We start from the raw sequence: 24000 nt of genomic DNA, 5'->3' as shown, positions 1-24000 counted from the left end.
TTTACATTTGGACACATGCAATTTGTGGAACCAACAATAACAAAGAACAAAATTAGAGGAGGAAATTGGAGGAATTTAACGCAAATGTTAGCAACTTAAGGACACTATGAAGTAAAAATTTCAACAAAACCAAAATAAAAGGCAAATAAATATATAGAATAATTAAATACATTTAAAAACTAAAATAAAAACAATTAAATGTTTAAAGAAATTGTACATATTAAAAATAAATAAAATAAGAAATAAAACGAAAATAAATACGCTAGCCGAAAAAATTAAAATAAACAGATTTTATAAAAAAATTAAAAGTACTTAAATGAATCTAATTAAAAAAGTAAAACCAAATAGATGAAATAAAAAATTAAAAAATATATATGTGTGTATTTTAAAAATCAAAATAAAATAAAATAAATGAAAATAAAATTGAATTTAAAAAATAAAATCAAAATAAAGATAAAACTAAAAAATTAAAAACATAAAAATAACTTTAAATGATAATAAAACATAAATGAATTTTGAAAAAAAAAAGTGAATTTCAAAATGAAATAAAAATAAGTGAAAATAAAAATGAAAAATTTTCAAAAGAAATGAATTTAAAAAATAAAAAAATGTAATGAATTTAAAAAGAAATTTAAAAAATGTCTTTTAAAACTAGAACTAAAAATAAACGAACTAAAAATATAAAATAAAACCAAATAAATGAATTTTGAAAAATAAAGTCATATGTATGAACTTCAGGATTTAGGATGATGTTAAAAACTTCAGTGTGGTCAAGAACTTTAAGGGGACGGGTGTAGTTTTATGGGTTTATCACAAACTTTCGATATTAATAAGAAAATAAAACAAACTTGTGAGTGTGTATGTGTGTGCGTGTGTGTGTTTGTGTATGTGTGTGTAACAAATATATTGGGTCACATATCATCATCTTGAAAAGATTTTCTAACTAGAAAGGGTATGGCCTGGTCAGCCTGTAATGACATGCGTAAGATCTGGTCATCAAATCTAAGTAGAGACTTCAAACTTGAAATCTTCAAAGCCACAGTCGAACCAATTCTACTATATGACTCAGAAACCTGGACGTTATCAAAGAAGCTTGAGAGGCGGTTGGATGGAACCTACACTCGCCTCCTTATGAGAGCTCAAAATCTCTCGTGGAAGCGTCATCCAACCAAAATGCAAATATATGGGAAACTACCACCTATGTCATCTCTTGTGAAAGGTAGGAGAGTCCAGTTTGCTGGACATTGTTGTAGAGCTGAAAACGAGGCAATTTCTACTCTTCTTCTCTGGAAGCCATCTACTCGCAATACCAGAGGGCGCACACTCTCCTACCCTGATGTAATCTCCAGGGATACAGGCATCCAGCAACAGGACCTCCGTAATTCCATGATGAACCGTGAAGTCTGGCGTAGCATGGTAAATTCCATTGTCTCGACCACGGTCGAACAATGATGATGATGATGATGTGTATAACATTAAATAAGAAATTTGATAAAAAAATACACCACAGGTATAAGGAGATTTATGAGTGTAGAGCATGTCTGAAAGTCATTAAGTTTTGGTTTGAGGAAGATGTGACTGCTATTTCTTGCAGATCAAGTAAACTCTGTAAAACGTCAAGTTAGCACCCAAAATAATCAGGTCACATGGCTGTATAGTATTAAGAGAAAGAGAAATAAACCATTCACATTCTCTCCAAATTAGATCGCCAGTTTTCTATCTTTCGTAACATTGCCAGATGCTCTAGTATCTGTCAATACATCGATCAACCGCAGTAGCATATAGAAATAAGTATATTGCACCAATATGTGATGAATTGCCTGCAGCAGATTCGATCTGAAGACCTATGATAAAGCAGACGGATATTGTACGAAGGTGAGTCAAAAAGTAATGCCATTTTGTTTAGGACAGGTATAATTACCAACACAGGAACATGTATCATACATCAAACTGAAAGTGGTCCTCTGAGGATCCCATCCCTACTTCTCAAGATAGTCATCATTTTTCTCAATAGCAATGTTCCACCTTCGAATGAGAGCATGTATCCCTGCCCCGTAAAATTCTGTTGACTATTCTTTGAGCAACTTCTTCACTACAGTTTTCACTTCCTCGTCAATGGAATAATGTTTGCTTTTCAAGCCCTCTTTCATGGGGCCGAAGAGATAATAGTCCAGTGACGATGATAGTCCAGTGACGAGGAAATGAAAACTGCAGTGAAGAAGTGGCTCGAAGAACAGAATTTTACGGGGCAGGGATACATGCTCTCATTCGAAGGTGGAACATCGCTATTGAGAGAAACGGTGACTATGTTGAGAAACAGTGATGTGATTCACAGAGGACCAGCCTCATTTTGATGTTCCTGTGTTGGAAATTATACCTGTCCTAAACAAAATGGCATTACTTTTTGACTCACCCTCGTATCTATGAGACGACTTTGATCCTACAAAATATACAAGTAGCTCATGTTTCTCAACTACAAGAAACGTCAGTGTAGAGATATCACAGAAGAGACATCATAGCATATATGTCATATTTGAGACTGTTATAACCGACGAAAATAAGAAACTCCATATCATGGCCGTCACTGCAGACATATTATAAAAGATGGCGCTAAAGCCGTTACTCCATAACGGAGACATCATATCATAGACGTTATAGTAGAAATATTAGTGCAGAAACAAAATAGAAGATGCGTTGTCAACAAATATATCCCAAACTAAACATTATAGGAGAACTTTCATTCCAAAGACTTCATTGATAAGTCACTAGAGCCACGCCATGAAAGCGATACCACAGCAGATATGACACTACAGAGATGTCGTAGTAGAAATGTCATAGCAGAAGTCAGTGCAATACTTTTCTGACATGATGAATTCCAGTAATGTTTTTTACAATACTTTCTATTCTTCAATGACTCTTCTGCGTTGACTCTGGCAAGGCATCCCTATCCCAAGGTTTTTGCAATACCCAAAGTCCAGCACTGTTTCTCAATGATATTGCACATGACATTAGCCAGGATTTTGATTGAACAGAACATCGAAAGTCATGTCGCTTAAATAGTTCATTTGATCGTCCAGACCCTTCTTCATTCAACGTTCTTCAGTGAAACAATCTCTGTAAACGAAGGGTTTCTCCAAAGAACAATCAGCTTTAAAACTCCCTTTATGATTTACTTTCTTCTCAATTTGTATTTTAACCTCATTATTAATAACTCTTCCTTTCATCTATGACAGCGTTTTTTTTCCCCTAAGCCAGTTGAATTTAAAATGTGGGGTTTACCCAATTTTCACAGACGTGATAGTATTGTCACAAGGAAGAAAACATTTTTTTATTCAAAAGGTAAGTAAAATAAATCTGGGAAGAACTTAAACAGATGAGTAAGCACATTTCACGCGGGATCAATAAAAAGCAAACAACAATAAATAAATAAATAAATAAATAAATAAATAAAACAGCACTTTCAAAATACCAGGGTTGTTTTATTTTTCTGCGGTTGTTTCCCTTTGCTCTCCTTCCCTGTGTATTGCGTAGGGTGAGGAATGACAGTAATATGTGAGACAAATGTAAAATGAACAGATCAGATGAGAATGCTATGTTATTGACAATAAGAGAAAAAAAATGAAAGACAAACAACTCAACGAAGACAAAAGATAGACAAGAATTGGAAGCATTTAAAAATATATAAATAGCTAAATGTTCATTACCTTATAAGGAAGGTGATGAACGTTTAGCATTTACCTAAGCATAAATATTTCTTTCTGTACATTTTTTAATAGTTTCGTCTGAGTAGAAAGTACAGCGCCAATATTTGCACTGAAGCATGCATGTATGTATGTATGTATGTATGTATGTATGTATGTATGTATGTATGTATGTATGTATGTATGTATGTATGTAGATGTGTGTTTTCATGTGAATATATATGGCTGCGTAAGCGTATGCGATTTAAATACGTGAAATGATGAAAACAGTTTAATGGAAATTTGATCAGGATGGTTGAGTGTCAACGGGTTAGGTCATGTGTCTGATGGAAAGGCGTTGATTTTGATTCCCTATCTTGAATGTCAAACAGAAATCCACCAGAGAGAACACGTGTAGGGTGTGGCCCAACAAAATTTAGGGGATGAAATAAATTTGCGCTCGGTAATATAGGGAAGATAAATAAAATAAAACACGAATGGTAGGGTGACAGGATGGCATAGGTCACATGTTAAGTAAATAGTTATGAGTTCAATCACAAGTTTATGGATAGTCGGTCAATAGAAATGCACAAAATTCAAGAAAACCGATGCTAAACAATATAGGATGATATAACGATGAAAAGTTTTGGATGAATGTTTGTATAAGGAGATTCTAAAAGAGAGCACAAGTGTTCAAGTGTTACATCAATTTCTCTTCAGGGTTGAATTCTGTGAACACATAAAAATAACAATCACAAATAACAGGCAAACTGGGTACGTAGAGTTGTCAAACTATTGCACACTGCTAAAAAGAAAAAAGAAGAAAAAAAGAATAGAAACACTACGCACATGCAAGGAGGATGTCCGAATAAAAATGCGTATCAATAAATGTTTCATAGTTTTATAGAAGATCCAGCGATCTTAAGGTTTGGAAACATATGTATTTGCACTGCTAATTATGAAATCAAAACAATCCAGAAAAATACAAAAATAGACTTGGGTATTCTGAACAAGGGAAACGAAGACATAAATGCTAACAGTCACTTATTAAATGTCATTAAATAGAAATCCGATCTTCTCTTCGATTAAATCGTTTCAGATTTATTTTTATAACTTCTTGCGATCGTTCCTAGTTTATTATTATTATTATTATTATTATTATTATTATTGATTTGGCGAAAGAGGTGGTGTGGTGGACTCGTTTGAAAGGGCTAAAGTCAGACACTTTCCTCTTTGGTCAAGGCCTCATCAACTTTTTCAAGTTTCACTTGAAAAGGAAGATGAGGTTAGAGAGGAAAGTGCTGTCCGATAGCAAGTTTTATGAAAGGTGGGTGAATTGTGCGAGACTGGCCAGTATAAATGGACCAGTTCTCAGGTTTCGCCTGTGATTTCAAAAAGGTAATGTAAAAGGAGAAAAAAAGGGCACCCTCTACACCCCTTTTTTGACCAGGCTCCCGTTGGCTTTTGTAGGGTTTTTTCCACCAGGAACCTTTCGAAACGTCTCCCCCTTTTGGGAGTTTTTCATTGTTTAATTTTTAATTGTTATAAAGTTTTTACTCGATGTTTTTCAAAAACGGACAAAACCCTTTGTAACCTTTCGTCCTGTCTTGTCCCTTCATGTTTCAAATCATGCGTGTCAGCCCTTGTGGCCAATAAAAAAGAATTAATTATTGATTTGACTCAAGACGGCGTGCTGGCAAAATCGTTATCACACCGGGTAAACAGCACAAATGTTAAAACAAAGAAGTAAAAATAAAACACGACTAAAAAAATACAATCCTTTCTGCTACAGGTACAAGGTGTGAAATTTTGTGGGAGATGTCAAGTCAGTGACATCGACCAAGTGCTTAACTGGTACTTATTTCAACGACCTCGAAAGGATGAAAGTAAAAGCCGACGTCAGCGTAATTTGAATTTAGAACGTAAAGATGGACAAAATGCTTAGCAGAATTTCGTCCGGCGTGCTAACGATTCTGCCAGCTACAAGTTCAAGTATTTCTAAGAAATATTTGAATCCTTAATTGACTTTTCAGTGCAGTTTGTCATTAAGAAAAAATTTTTTGCTTGATGACAAACTGAAATGAAAAGCCTTTTATGGATTCAAATACCCCTCAAGCATACTGGAACCTGTTATGACGTGGGTAAACACGTCCGGTGTAAAATGGTATTACAAAAATAAATAGTTGGTAGTGGTTATCTAAAAATAACCTATCGCAGAAATTATTTGTTAACACAGAACGCACTATTCGAACGTAGGTACGATACTCAGTAGTCACTGTTCACCTACCGACTGTTAACCAACACACGTCGAAGAAACACTGTCGAACTATCCCCTACTTAGTTCACTCAATTCTTATTTATTGTTACCGTTTAGTCCACCTTAAGTCACGTGGGGGTGTTCAGGGTTCTCTCATAACAAAACCGATTTCATGTTTGGTTTACTTTCAGTCTCTGCCTTGCGCATCTACTAATATATAATAACGGTTTCTGATTTCGGCATTAGACCTCAAATGCAAAGAAGACGTGGGTACGCAGGATAGGAAAAAGCAAAGTCGGTTATGGTGGGGTTTGAATTTAGAAGAAGAAAAGATGTAACTGAAAACTACAAAGTATTTTGTTTGACCATCTACCGAGTCATACCAATAAATCTACCACCTTCTAATTAATATGCCAATTTGTAAATCATCCACTGAAATAATATAAAACATTTAAGAGGCTGGAAATTGAGGTGATGGAATTAAATAAAATACTGGAAATTCAAAATCATTAATCAAAATAAAAAAAAGTAAAATCATAATGGAATAATAATAACAACAAAAATAAATAAACTATAATAAAATTATATCACAATGCAATAGAAAAGAGTAACTTGAAATATATAGGCTTCAAATTTTTGCACAAGGCCAGCAAGCTAAGGGGAGAAGGTAGGTCAATTACATCGGCCCCAGTACTCAACTGGAACTTTTTTATCGACCCCGAAAAGACAAAAGGCAAAGTCGACCTTGGCGAAATTTGAACTCAGAACGTGCAGATGGACGAAATGCCGCTAAGCATTTTGCCCGGCGTGCTAATGATTCTGCCAGCTTACTACCTTAATAATGATTTCAAATTTATCACAAGGACAGAATTTTGGAGAGGGAATGAGTCGATTACATCGACTCCAGTGTTCAATTGTTACGACTCCAGTGTTCAATTGTTACTTATTTTATCGATCCAGAAATGATGAAAAGCAAAGTCGACCTCGGCGGAATTTAACCCAGAACGTAAAGACGATCGAGATGCCCTTAAGTATTTTGCCCGGCGTGCTAACTATTCTGCTAGCTCGTCGCCTTAAGAACAAGAGTTATATTAAGATACATCGTTTTAATATATTCCTTGTTTTTCTCTTCTCAAGAAATATATCAAAATGTATTTATATAATGTAAATATAACAATTAACAAGAAAGCAATGAGTAACAGCAATGAAAAAATTACCGTATAAAAATATAAAAAAATATAGGTTAAATTATAAGTTTTCAAAATACAAATATAGAAAATAGAAAACAAAGGAAATATGTATGTATGTATGTATGTATGTATGTATGTATGTATGTATGTATGTATGTATGTATGTATGTATGTATTTATGCATGCATGCATGTATGTACGCTTACATGAATTACATTTAGTCTACCTGTAATTTCAGTTTTTATAAATATCCGTTGTCGCTCATGGTATACATACAGACACATGCAGACACATACAGACATGGCCACACCCCCTCCAAACATATATGCGTATATATATATATAATATATATATATATATATATTATATATATATATATACATACATATATATATGTGTATATATATTTGTGTATACACGTATATATATATATATATATATAGGGAGATGTACTCGCATAGCATGTGATTTGATCTGAGATCGTGTGCTGAAACGAAAACCATTGCAGCGTGGAAGGTGTTTGTAAGCCATTTAAGAAACACACAAAAGCCGTTCGATTCACTTAAACTTAAATGTTGAAGTGAATATAGGTGGGCTTTTGTGTTTCTTAAATGGCTTACAACACCTTCCACGCTGCAATTGTTTATATATATATATATATATATATAATTTACTGTAAATGGTCCTTTTACATACTGAACACTGCTTGGTAAAATTATTAATTACTAATTAATTAATTAAATAAATTTTACCCTTATTATTATTGACAATGTATATATATATATATATATATATATTATATATATATATATATATATATATATATATATATGTATATATAGGTCATGCGTACATGGTTGCATGCATGACGATCATACTCATACCAGATATAGAATCAAATCAAACAAATGGAGCACTAGCATTGACAATGCAGGTTAACGAAAGTTGTGTGTTTATTTCAGCACCGTACGATTTTAATTGATAAGCGTAAGTCATGCATCCTTTCTTTCTCTGTCAAAGTCCACCTATATACATGCTCACTCTCATTGACGAACACATATAGAAATATACTCAGACACAGTTGCACATATGCAGATATATAAGAACAATACACATAGATACATATAAACAGGTAGTCATTCACAGACATACACATAAATGTAGGTACAGTCTCATGTAATGAAACTTAGTGATTTGAGAAATATACATTGATATGCACCAGAGTGAAAAATGTAGAGGGACGAATGTGTTCCAATAAATTCTACGTGGTAGTGTCATTGTATGGTCGCAGTGCAATGTGTGAAATCTGGAATGTATAAAACTAATCTTTTACTTGTTTCAGTGATGAAAATTTACAAAATAAAACTATTACCTACGTCTCATGATTTCATTATTAATACTTGCAAAAGTATTAATAATGAAATCATGATACCTAGGCAATCGTTTTATTTTGTAAATTTTCATTTGCTTTGTTTATTTTTTACATCTTGGCGTTTACTGGGTATTTTTTTTTTCTTCTTGAGAACACATTCTTTGTGATAAGGCGACTTGACGTCTATCTCTGGCGTATAGGAATCCCCTTTAGTGGTCATTTCTCTTATTAATTGAAATATAATATTTAAATCTTCGATTTTTTTTAACATGCTAGACCACTGGTTATATGTATTTATGCATGCATGCATGTACGCTTACATGAATTACATTTAGTCTACCTGTAGTTTCAGTTTTTATAAATATCCTTTGTCGCTCATGGTATACATACAGACACACGCAGACACATACAGACATGGCCACACCCCCTCCAAACATATATGCGTGACTTGTAAGGTGACTTTTACAACTGCCGAGTGTGGTTTGCCGCAGATTTATCTGACTGAGCGGACACTTATGTTAAGCAGAAACGTTAATAGCAGTGTTACATTTCTTTGGGAAAACTAATTTCTTTAATTCCCCTGCCCACTTCTGAACGAAATAAAGTTTAGTGTTTCAGTCACAGATGGAATCATTGTTGCAGCCTGCTCCAATCCTTAAGTAATTTTACCACTAGTCTACAACTAGGTCCGCTGCTATTTCAGTGTGGTCAGACGTAAAGCAGTTACACTGCCAATTACGTTCTCTATTTTAAAATCGTTGATCCGATAAGTTGGCAACAGGCACTGCTTATAAGGTGGCCAGACCTCCAAGATAGTGTGAGTGTTTCCAGTTGGAAATTGTCCAAGCATCTTCGCAAATGGAGGAAACATATGTTGATTCCACCCAGTTAAGATGTGAACAAAAAGCACCGTTCTCTATTTCATATTCATAATTTCATATATATATATGGAAAAAAAGTCATGCTAAGATAATTTTATAAGACATTTTATTACCGGTTTCAGTCATTGAGACTTTTTCAACCGTAAGTATGGAAAACAATTAAATTTTGGAAAAATTAAAAGAAAAGTTTTTTTAAAAGAATATTTGCATAGTATTCAAATACAAGGTGCATTTTCCTTGTTTCTGCCTGTCTCTGCTTCTCTTGTTTACTTTTGTGGGTTCGGGATCTTGTTTACTCTTGTGGGTTCGACTTCGAGCCCACAAGAGTGAACAAGAGAGACAGAGACAGACAGAAACAAGGAAGATGCCCCTTGTATTTGAATACTATGCAAATATTCTTTTAAAGCACCTTTCTTTTAATTTAATGCTTATATATATATATTAGCAGGGATAACCGTTTCCAGTTCTCTTTTCAAATATTTCATTGTGTATGGAAAAAGACCGAATGATCCGACTAAAATTTCAGCTTTGTTATGAACTTGTCTCATGTGTGTATGTGTATATATGCGTGTACAAAAATATGTGTATCTATATATGTATATATATATATATATATGTGTGTGTGTGTGTGTATGCATAATACAAATAATACAAATCTAGTACAAATGAAAGAATATATGGTAAAATAGAGGATGTTGCAACGCAGGATGCGTGATAATCAGCATCTCAGTTTCATCGTTTTTGTTATCTTCATTGTAAAAATATCCTAAAAATGCTGAAATAAAAATATTTTAATTAATAATGATTACATAAATAATTAACCCTCGAAATTAATTAGGTTCTGGGGTTAGACCAAAAGGCTTTGTTCGTCTCCGTGTGATGTTTCAAGATGGAACGGGCAATCTCAGTAGCGTAGCTAATAGGGGGTGGGGTGGGGAGGTGAGCGACAGCTCCCTAAAATCACATTTTTCAAAAATGGCTATGCGTCTGGGTAATCTGAAATATACACTCGGTAGGATTTGATCCCGGTGCTGCAAGCTAGCCTGCACAAGGTGCATTCCATTTCTATCTATATGTCCACCGTCACAAACTTATAGTTGTCAGCTGTATCTTCTCTTTAAACCTCTTTACATTACACTGATATAGTTTTGACTCCAGATCGTGAACTCTTTTTGAACAGACATATTACAAGCGAAATTCCACTCATGACCACCTTCACCTATTTGGGTGCTGTCTACGAATTCATTTTAGTCCGTTCTACTCATTTTTAAAGACCATAGTTGTGCCTTAAAAAAGGCATGACTTCTAGTACGTCTAGCGGCCATGTGGAAGCTCTTTCTCATTGGAACATTTTGCTCGCCCATTTGGCAACTACGTTGAGGATTACGTGTCTTGGACAGCAGCTAAGTACGAGAATTCGAACCTTTGACCAGCGATGGGTCAGATATTTCTATCAAGTACCTTGGTCTGTTGCAAACCTTCTGTTGGATAAAAAATATATAACAGTAAGAGAGGAAAATATCTAAACTGAAGCAGATTCCTTTCAATGGATGTGATGTCAAAAACTGAATGCAAATAAGGAAGAAAAAAAAGAGTAAAGAGAGGTCATGGTTATAACTCAAGAACATTGCTTGCGCATATATATATATATATATATAATGCATCCTGATTCTGTTTGCTGGTACTCTGTTACACTTTAGGAATGTATTAAGACAAAATAGTGTCTATGCTGAAGGTGTAAGAGAAGAAGAAAGTGAACATTATGACTATAGAAGGATTAGATAAATATATAGATGGGGGATTGAGAGAGTGGGAGCGAATAGAAGCGTAATAGAAATAACCAGTGATTAGACATCAAACGAGATATTCAGGAGAGCAGACTGAAATATAGAGATGGATGGAAGAAAGAGTGGGAAAAGATGGAAGAGACACCTCATATAAGAGTGCAGAGATACAAAAAAAAGGAAGAGTTTTACAGCAAATAAAGTGGGATTTGAGAAGCAACGTGACAAAGTAAATATGTAGAAAAGGAAAGCAATGCTTATACTAATCAAAGTGATAAGAACATAAATAAATAGAAAGACGGGAGAATGAGTGATTGGATGAAGAGAGAGACAAAGAGACATAGAGACAAGGCTGGAAAAGTAGGGCAACAAGTGAGTGAAACAGACGGAGGATTTTCATGACCGCGTAAGAAAAGAAGGTATAGTGCAAGTAAAAGAAGAGCAGTGGAAAGAAAAAAAGATAGGTTTTACTACAGAGATGTTATTCAAAAGACAATGTGATAAAGTACCAAAGGTATGGAGGGTGAGTGAATAATTAAAGTGACAGCTATACAGACACACATACGCGCGCACACACACACATATATTTATGTACAAGAGGAAGATGGAGAATCAAGGAGAGAGAGGGACACGTTATGATATAGAAATGCGTGTGTGACAGAAGAGATTAAGAAAGGAAGAGAAGAAAAGAAAGACATGGATGCATATTTTGACTGAAAGATAAAAGGAAGTGAACTATATTTATAAAGAGGAAAAGTTAATAAGAAATAATGACTAAAATGGACTATAAAGCTGAGAAAGCATTTGGAGGGAAAAAGTAAGAAAACGGATTCTCGTATACAAAACATTCATTTGACGTTTTAACAGACGATGAAATTTTCACTCACGAGAAAAATTCCCTGATTCGGACTGTAAAAAGAAGACGAAGATCATCACAAAAAGCAATGCTTAATAAGAATTGGAGAAAAGAAATACTGCTAAATGACAGCAAGAAATACAAGGAGAAACGGAAGAAAAGCTCAAAATCAAAAGAATAAAGATAATATCTGAAAGAATACAAAATGAGTCACAGGAAGAAAATATAGCAACACTTGAAACAGAAAGATTAGTAATTACTGAAAAGGAAACAAAAATATAACGCGTCTTTTTTGACAGGTAATATGGAAGTGTGTGTGCATGTGTGTGTGTGTATTGGAAAATGTGTAAAAAGTTTGGTACAGTTAGGTATATTTGAAAAAGGAAAAAGTGACTTCACTGGTAATTCTAATCAATTTAATTTTTTAATAATATAATTTTACAGTTTGGTCTGTAAAATTATATTATTAAAAAAATTAAATCGATTAAAACTACCAGTGAAGTCACTTTTTCCTTTTTCATATATATATATATATATATATATATAATTATAGTAAATTATAATATAGGTGGCCCGTTAGCAATTCCAACCTAAAAGCTAACTTATAAACGAGGGTACAAAATAGTACCACCTGCATTGCTAGAAACAAGAATAAAATACGACTCAAAAACCACAAAAAGCAGCAACTCAATAAGTTTTCTCAGCTTACTGAGTTAGTACTTTTTGTGGCTTTTGAGTCGTTTTTGACTCTTGCTTCTAGCAATACAGGTACTCTTTTGTACACTTGTTTATATATATATATATATTATATATATATATATATATATATATATATATATATATATATGTATATGTATATATGTCTGTATGTATATATATTAATATGTATACTTATGTATATTTCATATATATATACCATATACCATACCTTCATAATCTACAGTACCGCTGCCGTCTGTGTCTGTTTCGTTAATCATGTCCTGGATTTCTTCATCATTCAAATCATCCCCTAGAGATTTCAAGATCCAGCGCAAGTCCTCAACATCAATCACTCCTTGGTTGTTCTTGTCCAGCACACGGAATGCCTCCCGCACTTCACGTTCGTCTTCATCTTCCTGCAATTTTCGCTTGAACAGGATGCAGAAGTTGTCCCAATAGATAAAACCAGTTGCTATGAAAAACAGATATAAAAAGATAGACATAGACAGACAGATAGCTAACAAGCTAGCAATCTAGATTGATAGACAGGCAGTTAGATAGATAGATAGGTAGATAGACAGACGGACCGATAGATATATAGATAGATTAGATAGATAGATAGATAGGTAGATAGATAGATAGATAGATAGATAGATAGATAGATAGATAGATAGATAGATAGATAGATAAAAAGATCAAAGATTTATTCGTTGGAAGTACGTATGAGTAATGTATTAGACAGACATAAAAAAGACAGTTAGATAGATATACAGAGATAGAGATAGACACATGTATATAGAAAAACAGATAAATAGATTGAAAGAGAGATAAAGAGATGGAGAGAGAGAGAAGAGAGAGAAAAAAGGGAGAGAAAGAGGACAGAGAGAAAGAGAGAGAGTAGATAGATAGATAGATAGATAGATAGATAGATAGATAGATAGATAGATATATAGATAGATAGGTAGGTAGGTAGGTAGGTAGGTAGGTAGGTAGGTAGGTAGATGGTGACGTTGCTTAGCTCCAGGCTGACACTGTTCCAGGAAGCTGTGTTCACATTTTTATGACAGAAGCTGATAACAGTACAGATGCACCCTGCTACAGATTTTCATGCACTTGTAATGCTTCCTTGGACTAAAAAGGTTCCTTTATCTATAGTTCTTTCATAGAATTGACTATGATTACTCAGAAGTTTGATCAACTGAACCACAGCTTGCTTGAATATACGCATTAGTGACTAAGTGTCCCAAAGATACGTGTTTCCTTAAAGTAGTTGGGAGGAAGTATTTGTGTACCGTAATAGTTGACAACACTGGCCCTTCCAATGACAGGTGCACCACCGTATTTCCCGGCATACAATTCGAACCTGGGATTTTGCGAAGCGAACTTCTTAACCATTCAGCCATGCATAGTTAATTATGATAGTTTAACAAAACTTTGTGAGTCATTGTGTGTGTGTGTGTGTGTGTGTGTGTATGTGTGTGTGTACTACCATATAATACTGATATACTGTTATCCTCCCATACTCTTCGCTCACTATTCCTGAGGAAGGTCGTGGAGGTAGAGTCCTCAGGCACCGCCTCCATAGGGTCCTACCAGAAGTAGCCATCATTTGACTTTCCAGATGGATTCCTTAGGCCTGACCAACTGAGCCAATGAATATTATCCAACTGTCTTGTTCTTGGTCTATTCTAAGGTCGGCTGCCTGCTGGATCAGCTTGTAGAATCTGTCTTGCGAATCTTTCCTACGACATTCTTATCATATGTCAGTAGAAAGGGAACTGTAACCTTTCGTTACGGAAAAGTGGTGGTTCGAGTTGGAGAGACTCCCATGTCTCTGAGGTACGCACTATGTTATGTCAGTCTCACGTAGCATTACACTATAAACTAAATAATGCTGTGCTATGTCATATGAAGCACTATAGTGTGTTATAGTGCTGTATTCTCACTTTCAATAACTAAGAACTCAACTGCTTCAGGCAAATTTGACCTTACTGTAACTAATAGCTTTGCATTCACGCATCCCACTACTGTGTGAACGAAAGAATATTTCATTCGGCAATACTGAGTTCAGTTTCTGCTACGGGTGTGAAGAGGTCGACGGTAGTTCCCTGCAATATTCCATCTCAAAACAGTGTCTACATATTATTTTGGTCAACGTCAAAATTTGATCAGCGTTCTGGTCTTTGCTATGGATTTATAGTATAGCTGTTGTGCAGTTGTGTATCTCACATTAAACTCATAACCCAACATACACATATACACACATGCATACACATATACAGAGGCCACAAGACCCTCCATGAAAATATCAGACGTAAATATGGCAACACATGATGTAGAGCTGCAGTTACAGACGACGACAAAGATGTGTCTCAAATACTTACCTTCCTCGTCCATTTCGTCAACCCACAACTGCAGTTTGTGGTCAGCAACATGCAGGGCGAGACTTTTAAACACATTATTCAACTCTTTAGTGGGTACCGCGCCGTCTCCCTTCTTGTCAAACAAGTTGAAAGCTTGTTGGGCATCTAAAACGGGGTAAAGTTTAAAGAACATGACAGAGAACATTCTAGAGTGATGGAGTATGATAGCATGTCATAAGTTTTGGGCTTATTATGCAACTATTTGCTCCTGATCTTTCTTACATGTACACACATACGCACGCATGCACATACACACATACGCATACACTTACATACACACACGCACGCATAAACATGACGCGCACGCACACGCAATCTTTCACTTACTCTCACTTTTTCTCACTCGAGCACTTTGCATTTTCTTTACTCTTATATATTTGTTTTTTTTTGTTGTATGTGTTATATATGCTGTTTTTTTTTAAAAACCTAAAGCAAATGATGGTTTAGATAATAGTAATGAAATTCACAACAAAGTTTCTGGGTTCAAATTTAGCCCTCACTTCCATAATTTTGGAATGCTTAGTAATATATCTCCATGTACCAAGTAAAATAAAAAAGAGAGAAAAAGAAAAAAAAAAAAAGGACGAATCAGACGTGGATGTTCACTCTAAATAGTTAAACTTTTTTCAAATCTAGCCATTATTACAGTTCATACAAACTATGTATTCAACATATACGAAGTATCACCAGTTATACAGTACCTCCATATCACAGGCAGTACCTCTACATTATATTTAACACCTTTATATCATGTGTAGCACTTTTGTATCATATGTGGTACCTTCATATAGCATTTGCATATAAGAAGTAGCTCCATAACATAAGTAATGTATTCCGAAATATGTTCTGAAAAATATTTATATTGGGCGATATATTTATTCACGAAGAAATATTATCTCTCTTACTAGGGTAGTTCTACAGTTTGATACACAGAACTGAGTGTTGTGAGGCCAATTATGCCACGGCTGATAAAACCGAATATGAATATAATACTGTAGACGGGTACCTCAATATCTTTACAAATTTTTTTGAACTTCAATTATTGCCAGTCTAAATATGCTAAAAATATTGGTTTCAAATTTTGGCACAAGGCCAGAAATTTCAAGGAAGAGGATAAGCCGATTACATCAACCCAGTGTTCAGCTGGTATTTATTTTATCGATCCCGAAGGGATGATAGACATAGTCGACCTCGGTGGAATTTGAACTCAGAGCGTAAGGATGGACAAAACGCTGCTAAGCATTTCACTCAGCGTGCTAACGATTCTGCCAGTTCACCACCTTAAAATAGGCTAAAATATTGATTGATTTGTTGAAAGCACAGGGTAGAAAAATCTACATGGTGAAGATTGTAGTCACTTGAATTGATCCAGTTTATAGCATGAATCCTGGTTATTCTATAGATTTTTTGCTGAGATAAAATGTGTAACCAACCTGAGTGCAGAGTCTTTGAGAAGTGTTGTTGATTATGAAACAGTATTTTAGATGTGAGGAGAATTATACAATGCATCTCACGTATGATTTACATTTCTTGTATGTATATATGTATGCGCATGTATACAAACACATTCAAACAAATGCACAGGCTCTCTCTCCCTCTCTCTCTCTCACACACACACACACACACACACACACACACACACACACACACACACACACACACACACATACAACATAACCACAGCTCTGTAGCTAGAAGAATGAAAAATATGTATTTTTAGTGGAAATTTCACGATAAAAGATCTCAACCCAACGAATATATTCGACAAATATATTATAAATTATTTCTCTTTTAGTCTTGTTGTTGTTTAAACCCCGGGTCAGTGTTATTGAAGTAGACTAGCTCCCACCAACCCTCATCAACCTTTCAATTTTTCAGACAGTATATTCAGATTCGCATTATTTGGGGGTTAATTACGACTAAGTTATCAAATGTATTCTTCCTTTTTTTTTATGATGATAGGATGTGACCACTTAGTGATTCCCACGTTCGCCCATTCTTGAAGACTTTGTTAAGCTTTTCATAACTGCATGTAATTCCTTGTGGGAATCTTGAATGACGACAGAATTGAGAAAAACAAAATATGACAACTGTAGTTGTTACTTTAGCCTTGATACGGATTTCATTATCAAGAAAGGAAAATACACTATGAGTAATGATATCTAACAGAAACACTGTGTTAGTATAAATTTGACCATAAGTAAGAAATAATTGTTTCTGATCTTGGAAATAAGACTAACAACTTTGAAGGGAGGGAGCAGTCGATCACATTAACCCACAGTATCCAAGTGGTATTTATTTCAGCGACCCCGAAAGAATGAAAAGTAAAGATGATCTCGGCAACATTTGAACAAAACCGGAAGGAAGACCACTAAGCATTTTAACCGGCGTTCTAACGATTCTTTTCAGTTTGCCGCCTTAATTGATAATAAATGTGGGTGGCATCTCGTAGCAATCTCGTGCTGATATAGATTTTCTAAAACCAACAATAGTAACTGAAGGTGATACCTTACAATAGTAAGTTCACCACCTTTATGCATAAAAGTTTCTTTATCGAAATTTTGTACTAAATATCTATATTTCAAGAAGGAACAGCTTTGGAAACCAAAGATATTCGGATATCTACAGTTGGTAGAATTTGTTTACATTCCGTATAACGGAGGATATAATCCTTCGTCAACGCTGTACATAATATTGTTTGCTCTTAGAAAACTAGGTTTCTTTCAGATATCAAAATAATTTGATTAATTTGGATTTTGGCGCAAACTTTGTCCTACTAGCATACCTTTCAAGAAGAGAGAATGCCACCTTACACTGATGCTGATTTGGAAGCAAAATCCAGCTTAACTAGGTCCTAACGTCTTTCAACTTTCTCTGGTTACATCCACAAAATTAAGCGTAAACGTGTAAGGACTCAGGGTTTCAGTACCGGCATTAAAAAGGGACTAAACAAGATACAAAAACATCAAAGAGAAACAAATTCTATTTTCCCAACAGATAAATTCGGTAGGAAGTTTTTAGATAGCCTGTCAAATTATATCAATAGTAAATATGTTTTCTTTTATGAAATGCATTTATTAATTCACTGTAAAGTTACACCTGCGGTTATTGTCGTTTTTCACACTTTGTAAAATAGTTACCGAATCGTGCCTTTTTACTTCGGAAGAGTATTGAAAAAGGTTCCTTTATTTATAATCATATTAGAGATGTAAGGAGGATTCGCTTTCTAATAAAAAAAAAAAGAAGAGAACAAATAGAAGTGGTATAATAAATTGTACCATAGAAAGCCTTACCGTTTACTTGTTTATCTGTGACTCCCTGTAAAATATAAAAAAATAACATCTCGTTAGATATCTCGTAAGATATACAAAGGTTGGAACATGTATAATCAGCTCAATTTGCAAGCCTTCATCAATTACAAGAACTCTAAACAAGCACACAAAAGTCTCAACGTTATTTTACAAACATGCGGGTGAGCTGTGACTAACAATGGTAATAGGGCTCTAGACCTGGACGTTTGTTACATTTACAAACCAATGAAGACCACAGCAGAAGTAGTCAGGTTTACGTTTATGGCTTATGGTTTGGTGTTAAAGGTTGGAGTAAGGCTTAGAATTAGAATTTAGCCTTGCAGTTTTGAATGTCAGTATTAATGTGAGGTTCGTTGCAGTTGATTGAAGTTATTGCAGTTGGCCTTATACTTAGAAGCCAACTAAACGTTGACGCATTCTTTCTAATATATACGCGCCCTTAATTATAATTGTATTCTATACAATTATCTCTCTCTTTCTCTCTCTCTCTCTCTCTCCTCTCTCTCTCTCTCTCTATATATATATATATATATATATATATATATATATATATATATGCATGTATGTATATATAGGTAGTGTACCTTGCTGCTCATCTCCACATTGTTTATATCCTTTTAGTTTCTTATGAAAAAGGTAGAGAAAAAGGTAGATGAGTAAAGAGAACTGTTGTTAGTCAGGAGTTGGAATGTGATAACAATTTCATGCCAATAGTTGGGTAGCTTTTGGGATGAAGGTGTGGTCTAGCATATTTTTTGTCCACGTTAACTGTACTGTCCGAAATGTGGAAGCGGTACTACACTGTATGTCGCATTTGAGCTTTACCTTTGTATTATGTTAGCAATTTTTGGAAGCTAAAGTATTTTCTGGCTGCACAGAAGGTCAGTCTTCGTGATGTAGTCTTTAGTACTGTTGCCTATGACCCTTTACAGGACACCCGTGATTGGTGTGGGGAGACAGAAAGTTATCCTCAAATCGGAAACCTATTTCAAGTACTTCAACTGGGTGAACTCCGCTCAAAGCACGCAAGATATCAGGTGGTGTTGGCAAAGCGGTCGATGAATTAAGTATTTCACCTATGTAGGCTATGGAAAAATTTGAATTCAGAAGGCAAACAGCCGAAACAAATACTGCAAGACATCCGTATCCAGCTTTTACAATTTTGGCAAAAAAAAAAAAAAAAAAGAATCCTGAAATGGGATTTATTTTATCAACCCTGAAGGGGATTAAAAGCAACGTTGGACCCGTTGGATTTAGAATTGAGTTCACTGAGATTCGAACCAAAAACCGACGCTCAACGACTCTACAAATCGTTGTCGTTGGGGGATCACCAAGGAAACATTTTAATGATAACAATTCTAAGTTTAAAAGCAATGAAGGAAACTGGCTCTCCAGCACAGAAAATGACAAGGTTATCCATTTTGCTTTTGCTGTGAGAATGAGGTTTCTAATGGTTTTGTTTTAAACCCGTAATTTTCAACCATTTTTTGCCTATGGATCTCCTATTTTATTCTACTGGATCCCCATAGCCATTCAATATATATAAGAAGTCTTATTATTTATTTGTGCGCCCTTTTCAAGCCTAGCCAGGCTCATGGGCCCGGTTTCCCGGTTTCTATGGTGTATGTGTCCCCCCCGCCAGTCCATTGCAGCGTTACTCAAGAAACAGGAATAAAGAGAGAGAAAATTGGGGCGAAAGAGTACAACAGGGGTCACCACCACCCCCTGCTGAAGCCTCGTGAAGCTTTAGGTGTTTTCGCTCAATAAATACACACAACGCCCGGTCTGGGAATCGAAACCACGATCCTCCGACCGCGAGTCCGCTGCCCTAACCACTGGGCCATTATGCCTCCTTTAAGAAATCTTACTGTCCTTTTTTTTAAAAAATTCAATATTATTACAAATTGCTTAAAAACATTAAAATATTTTTTGTATTGTAGAAGAACCAATTTATTGTACATAAATTTGAACAACAAAATCTTACATGCACCCCACAAGAGCCAAATGGTCATATGGACCCCAGTTGAGAACCGCTGATTTAAACTTTTAAACTTCTCTTCTTCACAGTAAAATAATTTTCGAGGTGGGTACTGGTTTTAAGGGTATCGTGAAAGTCCTTGTAGGAGGCCCAACTTGTCGAGTTATTTTACAGGGCTTAGAAAGACTGAAGGATTAGTGTGTGAATGTGAGAAGGGAATATGTTGAATAATAATTAACTGAACCTCCTATATTTTCTTTTGCCCCAAACCAGGAAATTTTCAGCACACCCTTCGTATTTCACTTTGCCAATAATTGCACCCACTAAACGCCGACGCAGACCATTCCTAGTTTCCTTGGATTTAACTGTTTCACACGGTACTTTTATGAGTCAACTGCAATAATTTTATTATTTTACATATGTATCTTTACTTCAAAAGTCACTGGGCTAAAGAAAAGATATGCAGCTATTCAAATAAAGGTCACAATAATAGAATATAAAATACATAGAACGTGAGAGAGAGAGAGAGAGAGAGAGAGAGAGAGAGAGAGAGTAATGTGAATCCTAAAATAAAATGCTCATAAATAAGAAGCGTAAACTGGAGAAATTAGAGGAAAATAAAGCAAAAAAGAGCTTAAAGGTAGGATATCAGAAAAAAAAAAAAACACCGGTCTTATAAATCTCCAACAGACTGCATATTTAAATCAACAGTTAAGAAACATGAGCTAACTTCGGCTAACACTTAATAGCTAACGTTTATAAAAGTGCTACACACACTTATACTATATATAATCTTTCTTAGTCTAGACACGAGGCCCGAAAATTTTGGGGAGGGGGATCAGTCGATTTGATCGACTCCCAGTAGGCAACTGGAACTTAATTTATCTACCCCGAAAGGCAAAGTCGACCTCGACTGGGGCGTAACTTGTACTTATTCAGTCGACCCCGAAAGGAGGAAAAGCAAAATCGACCTCGGTGGAATTTGAACTCAAAACGTAGCGGCAGACGAAATACCTATTTCTTTACTACCCACAAGGGGCTAAACACAGAGAGGACAAACAAGGACAGACAAACGGATTAAGTCGATTACATCGACCCCCAGTGCGTAACTGGTACTTATTTAATTGACCCCGAAAGGATGAAAGGCAAAGTCGGCCTCAGCGGAATTTGAAATCAGAACGTAACCACAGACGAAATACCGATAAGCATTTCGCCCGGCGCGCTAACATTTCTGCCAGCTCGCCGCCTTACATATTTGATATGTAATAAAGCATTGTGATATACATAACATATATATATATATATGCACACACATGCCCATGCACACGTATGTGTGCGTATGTACTCATACACATATTAGTTCGCACACGTTCATACATTACATCCCTACATATACACATATATATGTATGTGTGTGTGCGCGTGTCTGTATGCGTGTACGTATAAAATTATATAGGCATATGCAGGTACGTACGTGTGTATATACATACAGACGCAAAACACGAGTGTGTGTGTATATATATATATATATATATATATAGATAGATAGATAGATAGATAGATAGATAGATAGATAGATAGATAGATAGATAGATAGATAGATAGATAGATCGCCATGTTGATTCGCTAGCTTCTGCACGCATTTTTTTCTCTCCTTGTTTCTTTCCGTGTATCTTTCTGTTGAAGAGCGTAGGCTCGAAACGTAAAAGACTTGTTTTATTTATATTCCTGAGCGCCATACTAATACAATTGTTTGTTTGTACTCCACCTGCCTTCGTCTTTTGTTTATTTTCATAAAGCTTCCCGTTATATATATATATATATATATATAATTATATAAAAAACAAACAAGATTTTAATAAAAGTAGTTAATTTAGTATTAAAATATTAATTGTTTTATTCACTAAATATCCTGCTGTGTTACAGACATTTAAAGCTTTAGCTCAAGGCTTTCGGTAAATTCCGGATGTCTCGATATTTCTCGGTCACGTACACTTACTCTACGCTAAAAATAGCTTAACTATTGTTTCTCCTGGGGCTGGCATCTACGAGTAATTAAATGTATGCGTGGGTGGGTGCTTGCGCGCGTGTGTGTGTGTGTGTGTGTATGTGCGTGTGTGTGTGCCTGTAGGGGTCGTTTCCTGGTACTTAAAGAAATGTAGTTTTAAAAGAATAACAAGAAATTCCATATGTACGTACATACATCATACATACACACACACGCACACACACACACACACACACACATATATATCGCCAGTATATCATAAATCCGAAAGAGAAGCGCGCTCTAATTATATATATATATGTGTATGTGTGTGTGTGTGTGTGTATTTAGAGAAAGATTTTTCTCAAAAAGTTAAGATTAAGAAAAATACTCTTTAGAGAGTAGAATGGTACTAAACTTTGGGAAGGAATTTCACAAATTGTGTGCAGGCTTTAATAAAAGTGCAAGCGCTTTCAGTTCCCAGCGCTATCAAGCACGAAAGCGCTTGCACGTTTATTAATGCCTACGCACAATTTGTGAAATTCCTTCCTAAAGGTTAGTACCATTTAGTACCATCTCTAAAAGTTTTTTTTCTTAATCGTAACTTTTTGAAAAAAATCTTTCTCTAAATATTATAACTGTATCAAGTATTTTCCTAAATATTTTAAATATATATATATATATATTTTTTTTTAAAGGTGTAGCGTTTGTAATAGTCTGGATAGAATTGACATATCAGTTCCATTCTAGCAAAAACTGTCCGATGAACGGCAACGGGAAACTCAGAGTAACAGGTTTTGTTGAATTTTCTGCTGCTTTAAATAAAGCATATTACTCTACCACTGGTATTTGAGTACTCTTTTTTCCACCTTGTTTCACATTTATATGTTTACTCCGGTATATATATATATATATATATATATATTTATAAAATGAGATAGGGGTTGTAAATTCAACCGTCCATGGGATAACATATATCCAATATACTGCTAGAGAGGTACCCAACAAAACTAATACATAAATGTTAAAAATTGCGATGCAATTAATTCATCTACTGTATTATGTGGGCAAGGGTAAAATTATTACCGTAAATTAATAATACAAAATGAGAAAATTATACATAATATATTACAAATATAACTAGACATAGAAAAAGAAATAGAATATACAATTACAATGTAGCTGAGCTACATTGTAGTTGTATATTCTATTTCTTTTTCTATGTCTAGTTATATTTGTAATATATTATGTATAATGTCATTGCTGTTGTGTAATGGTTTAATAAAGTATTGATTGGGTATTATCTGATGGTTGATGATTGATTTAGGTATGTTTCTCCATTTTCTCATTTTGTATATATATATATACGCACACATACAGGGTGAGATGGGTAAATTTTCACAATCTTATAGTTTTAATTTCGTGCATGCACATTGTTTGTTATGATTTTGTCGACTACACAGTATAGTTGGGTCAGTTGGGCACCGTCTATGAGTAAACCTTCACCATTATGGAATTCGCGTTGCCAGAAATTTGGAAACGACATGTTGGGCATTCGCGCCGGAAGCTCCAATACGAACAT

General features: G+C 34.9%; 1 protein-coding gene across 2 annotated transcripts in view; it reads right to left on the bottom strand.

The window, feature by feature from the left end:
- The window catches only part of LOC115213894 (troponin C), a 77110-nt gene that overhangs the window by 6677 nt on the left and 46433 nt on the right, over window positions 1-24000 (bottom strand). For both annotated transcript variants that reach the window (XM_029782863.2, XM_029782864.2), the window contains exons 2-4: window positions 18436-18460; window positions 15104-15247; window positions 12949-13191 (exon numbers count right to left, since the gene is read on the bottom strand). In XM_029782863.2, coding sequence (XP_029638723.1) covers window positions 12949-13191; window positions 15104-15247; window positions 18436-18460 — 412 coding nt within the window. The remainder of the gene's footprint in view (window positions 1-12948; window positions 13192-15103; window positions 15248-18435; window positions 18461-24000) is intronic.

This window comes from Octopus sinensis, linkage group LG7 (assembly GCF_006345805.1).
Source record: "Octopus sinensis linkage group LG7, ASM634580v1, whole genome shotgun sequence".
Lineage (NCBI taxonomy): Eukaryota > Metazoa > Mollusca > Cephalopoda > Octopoda > Octopodidae > Octopus > Octopus sinensis.
This window is presented reverse-complemented; position numbering and strand designations above follow the sequence as displayed.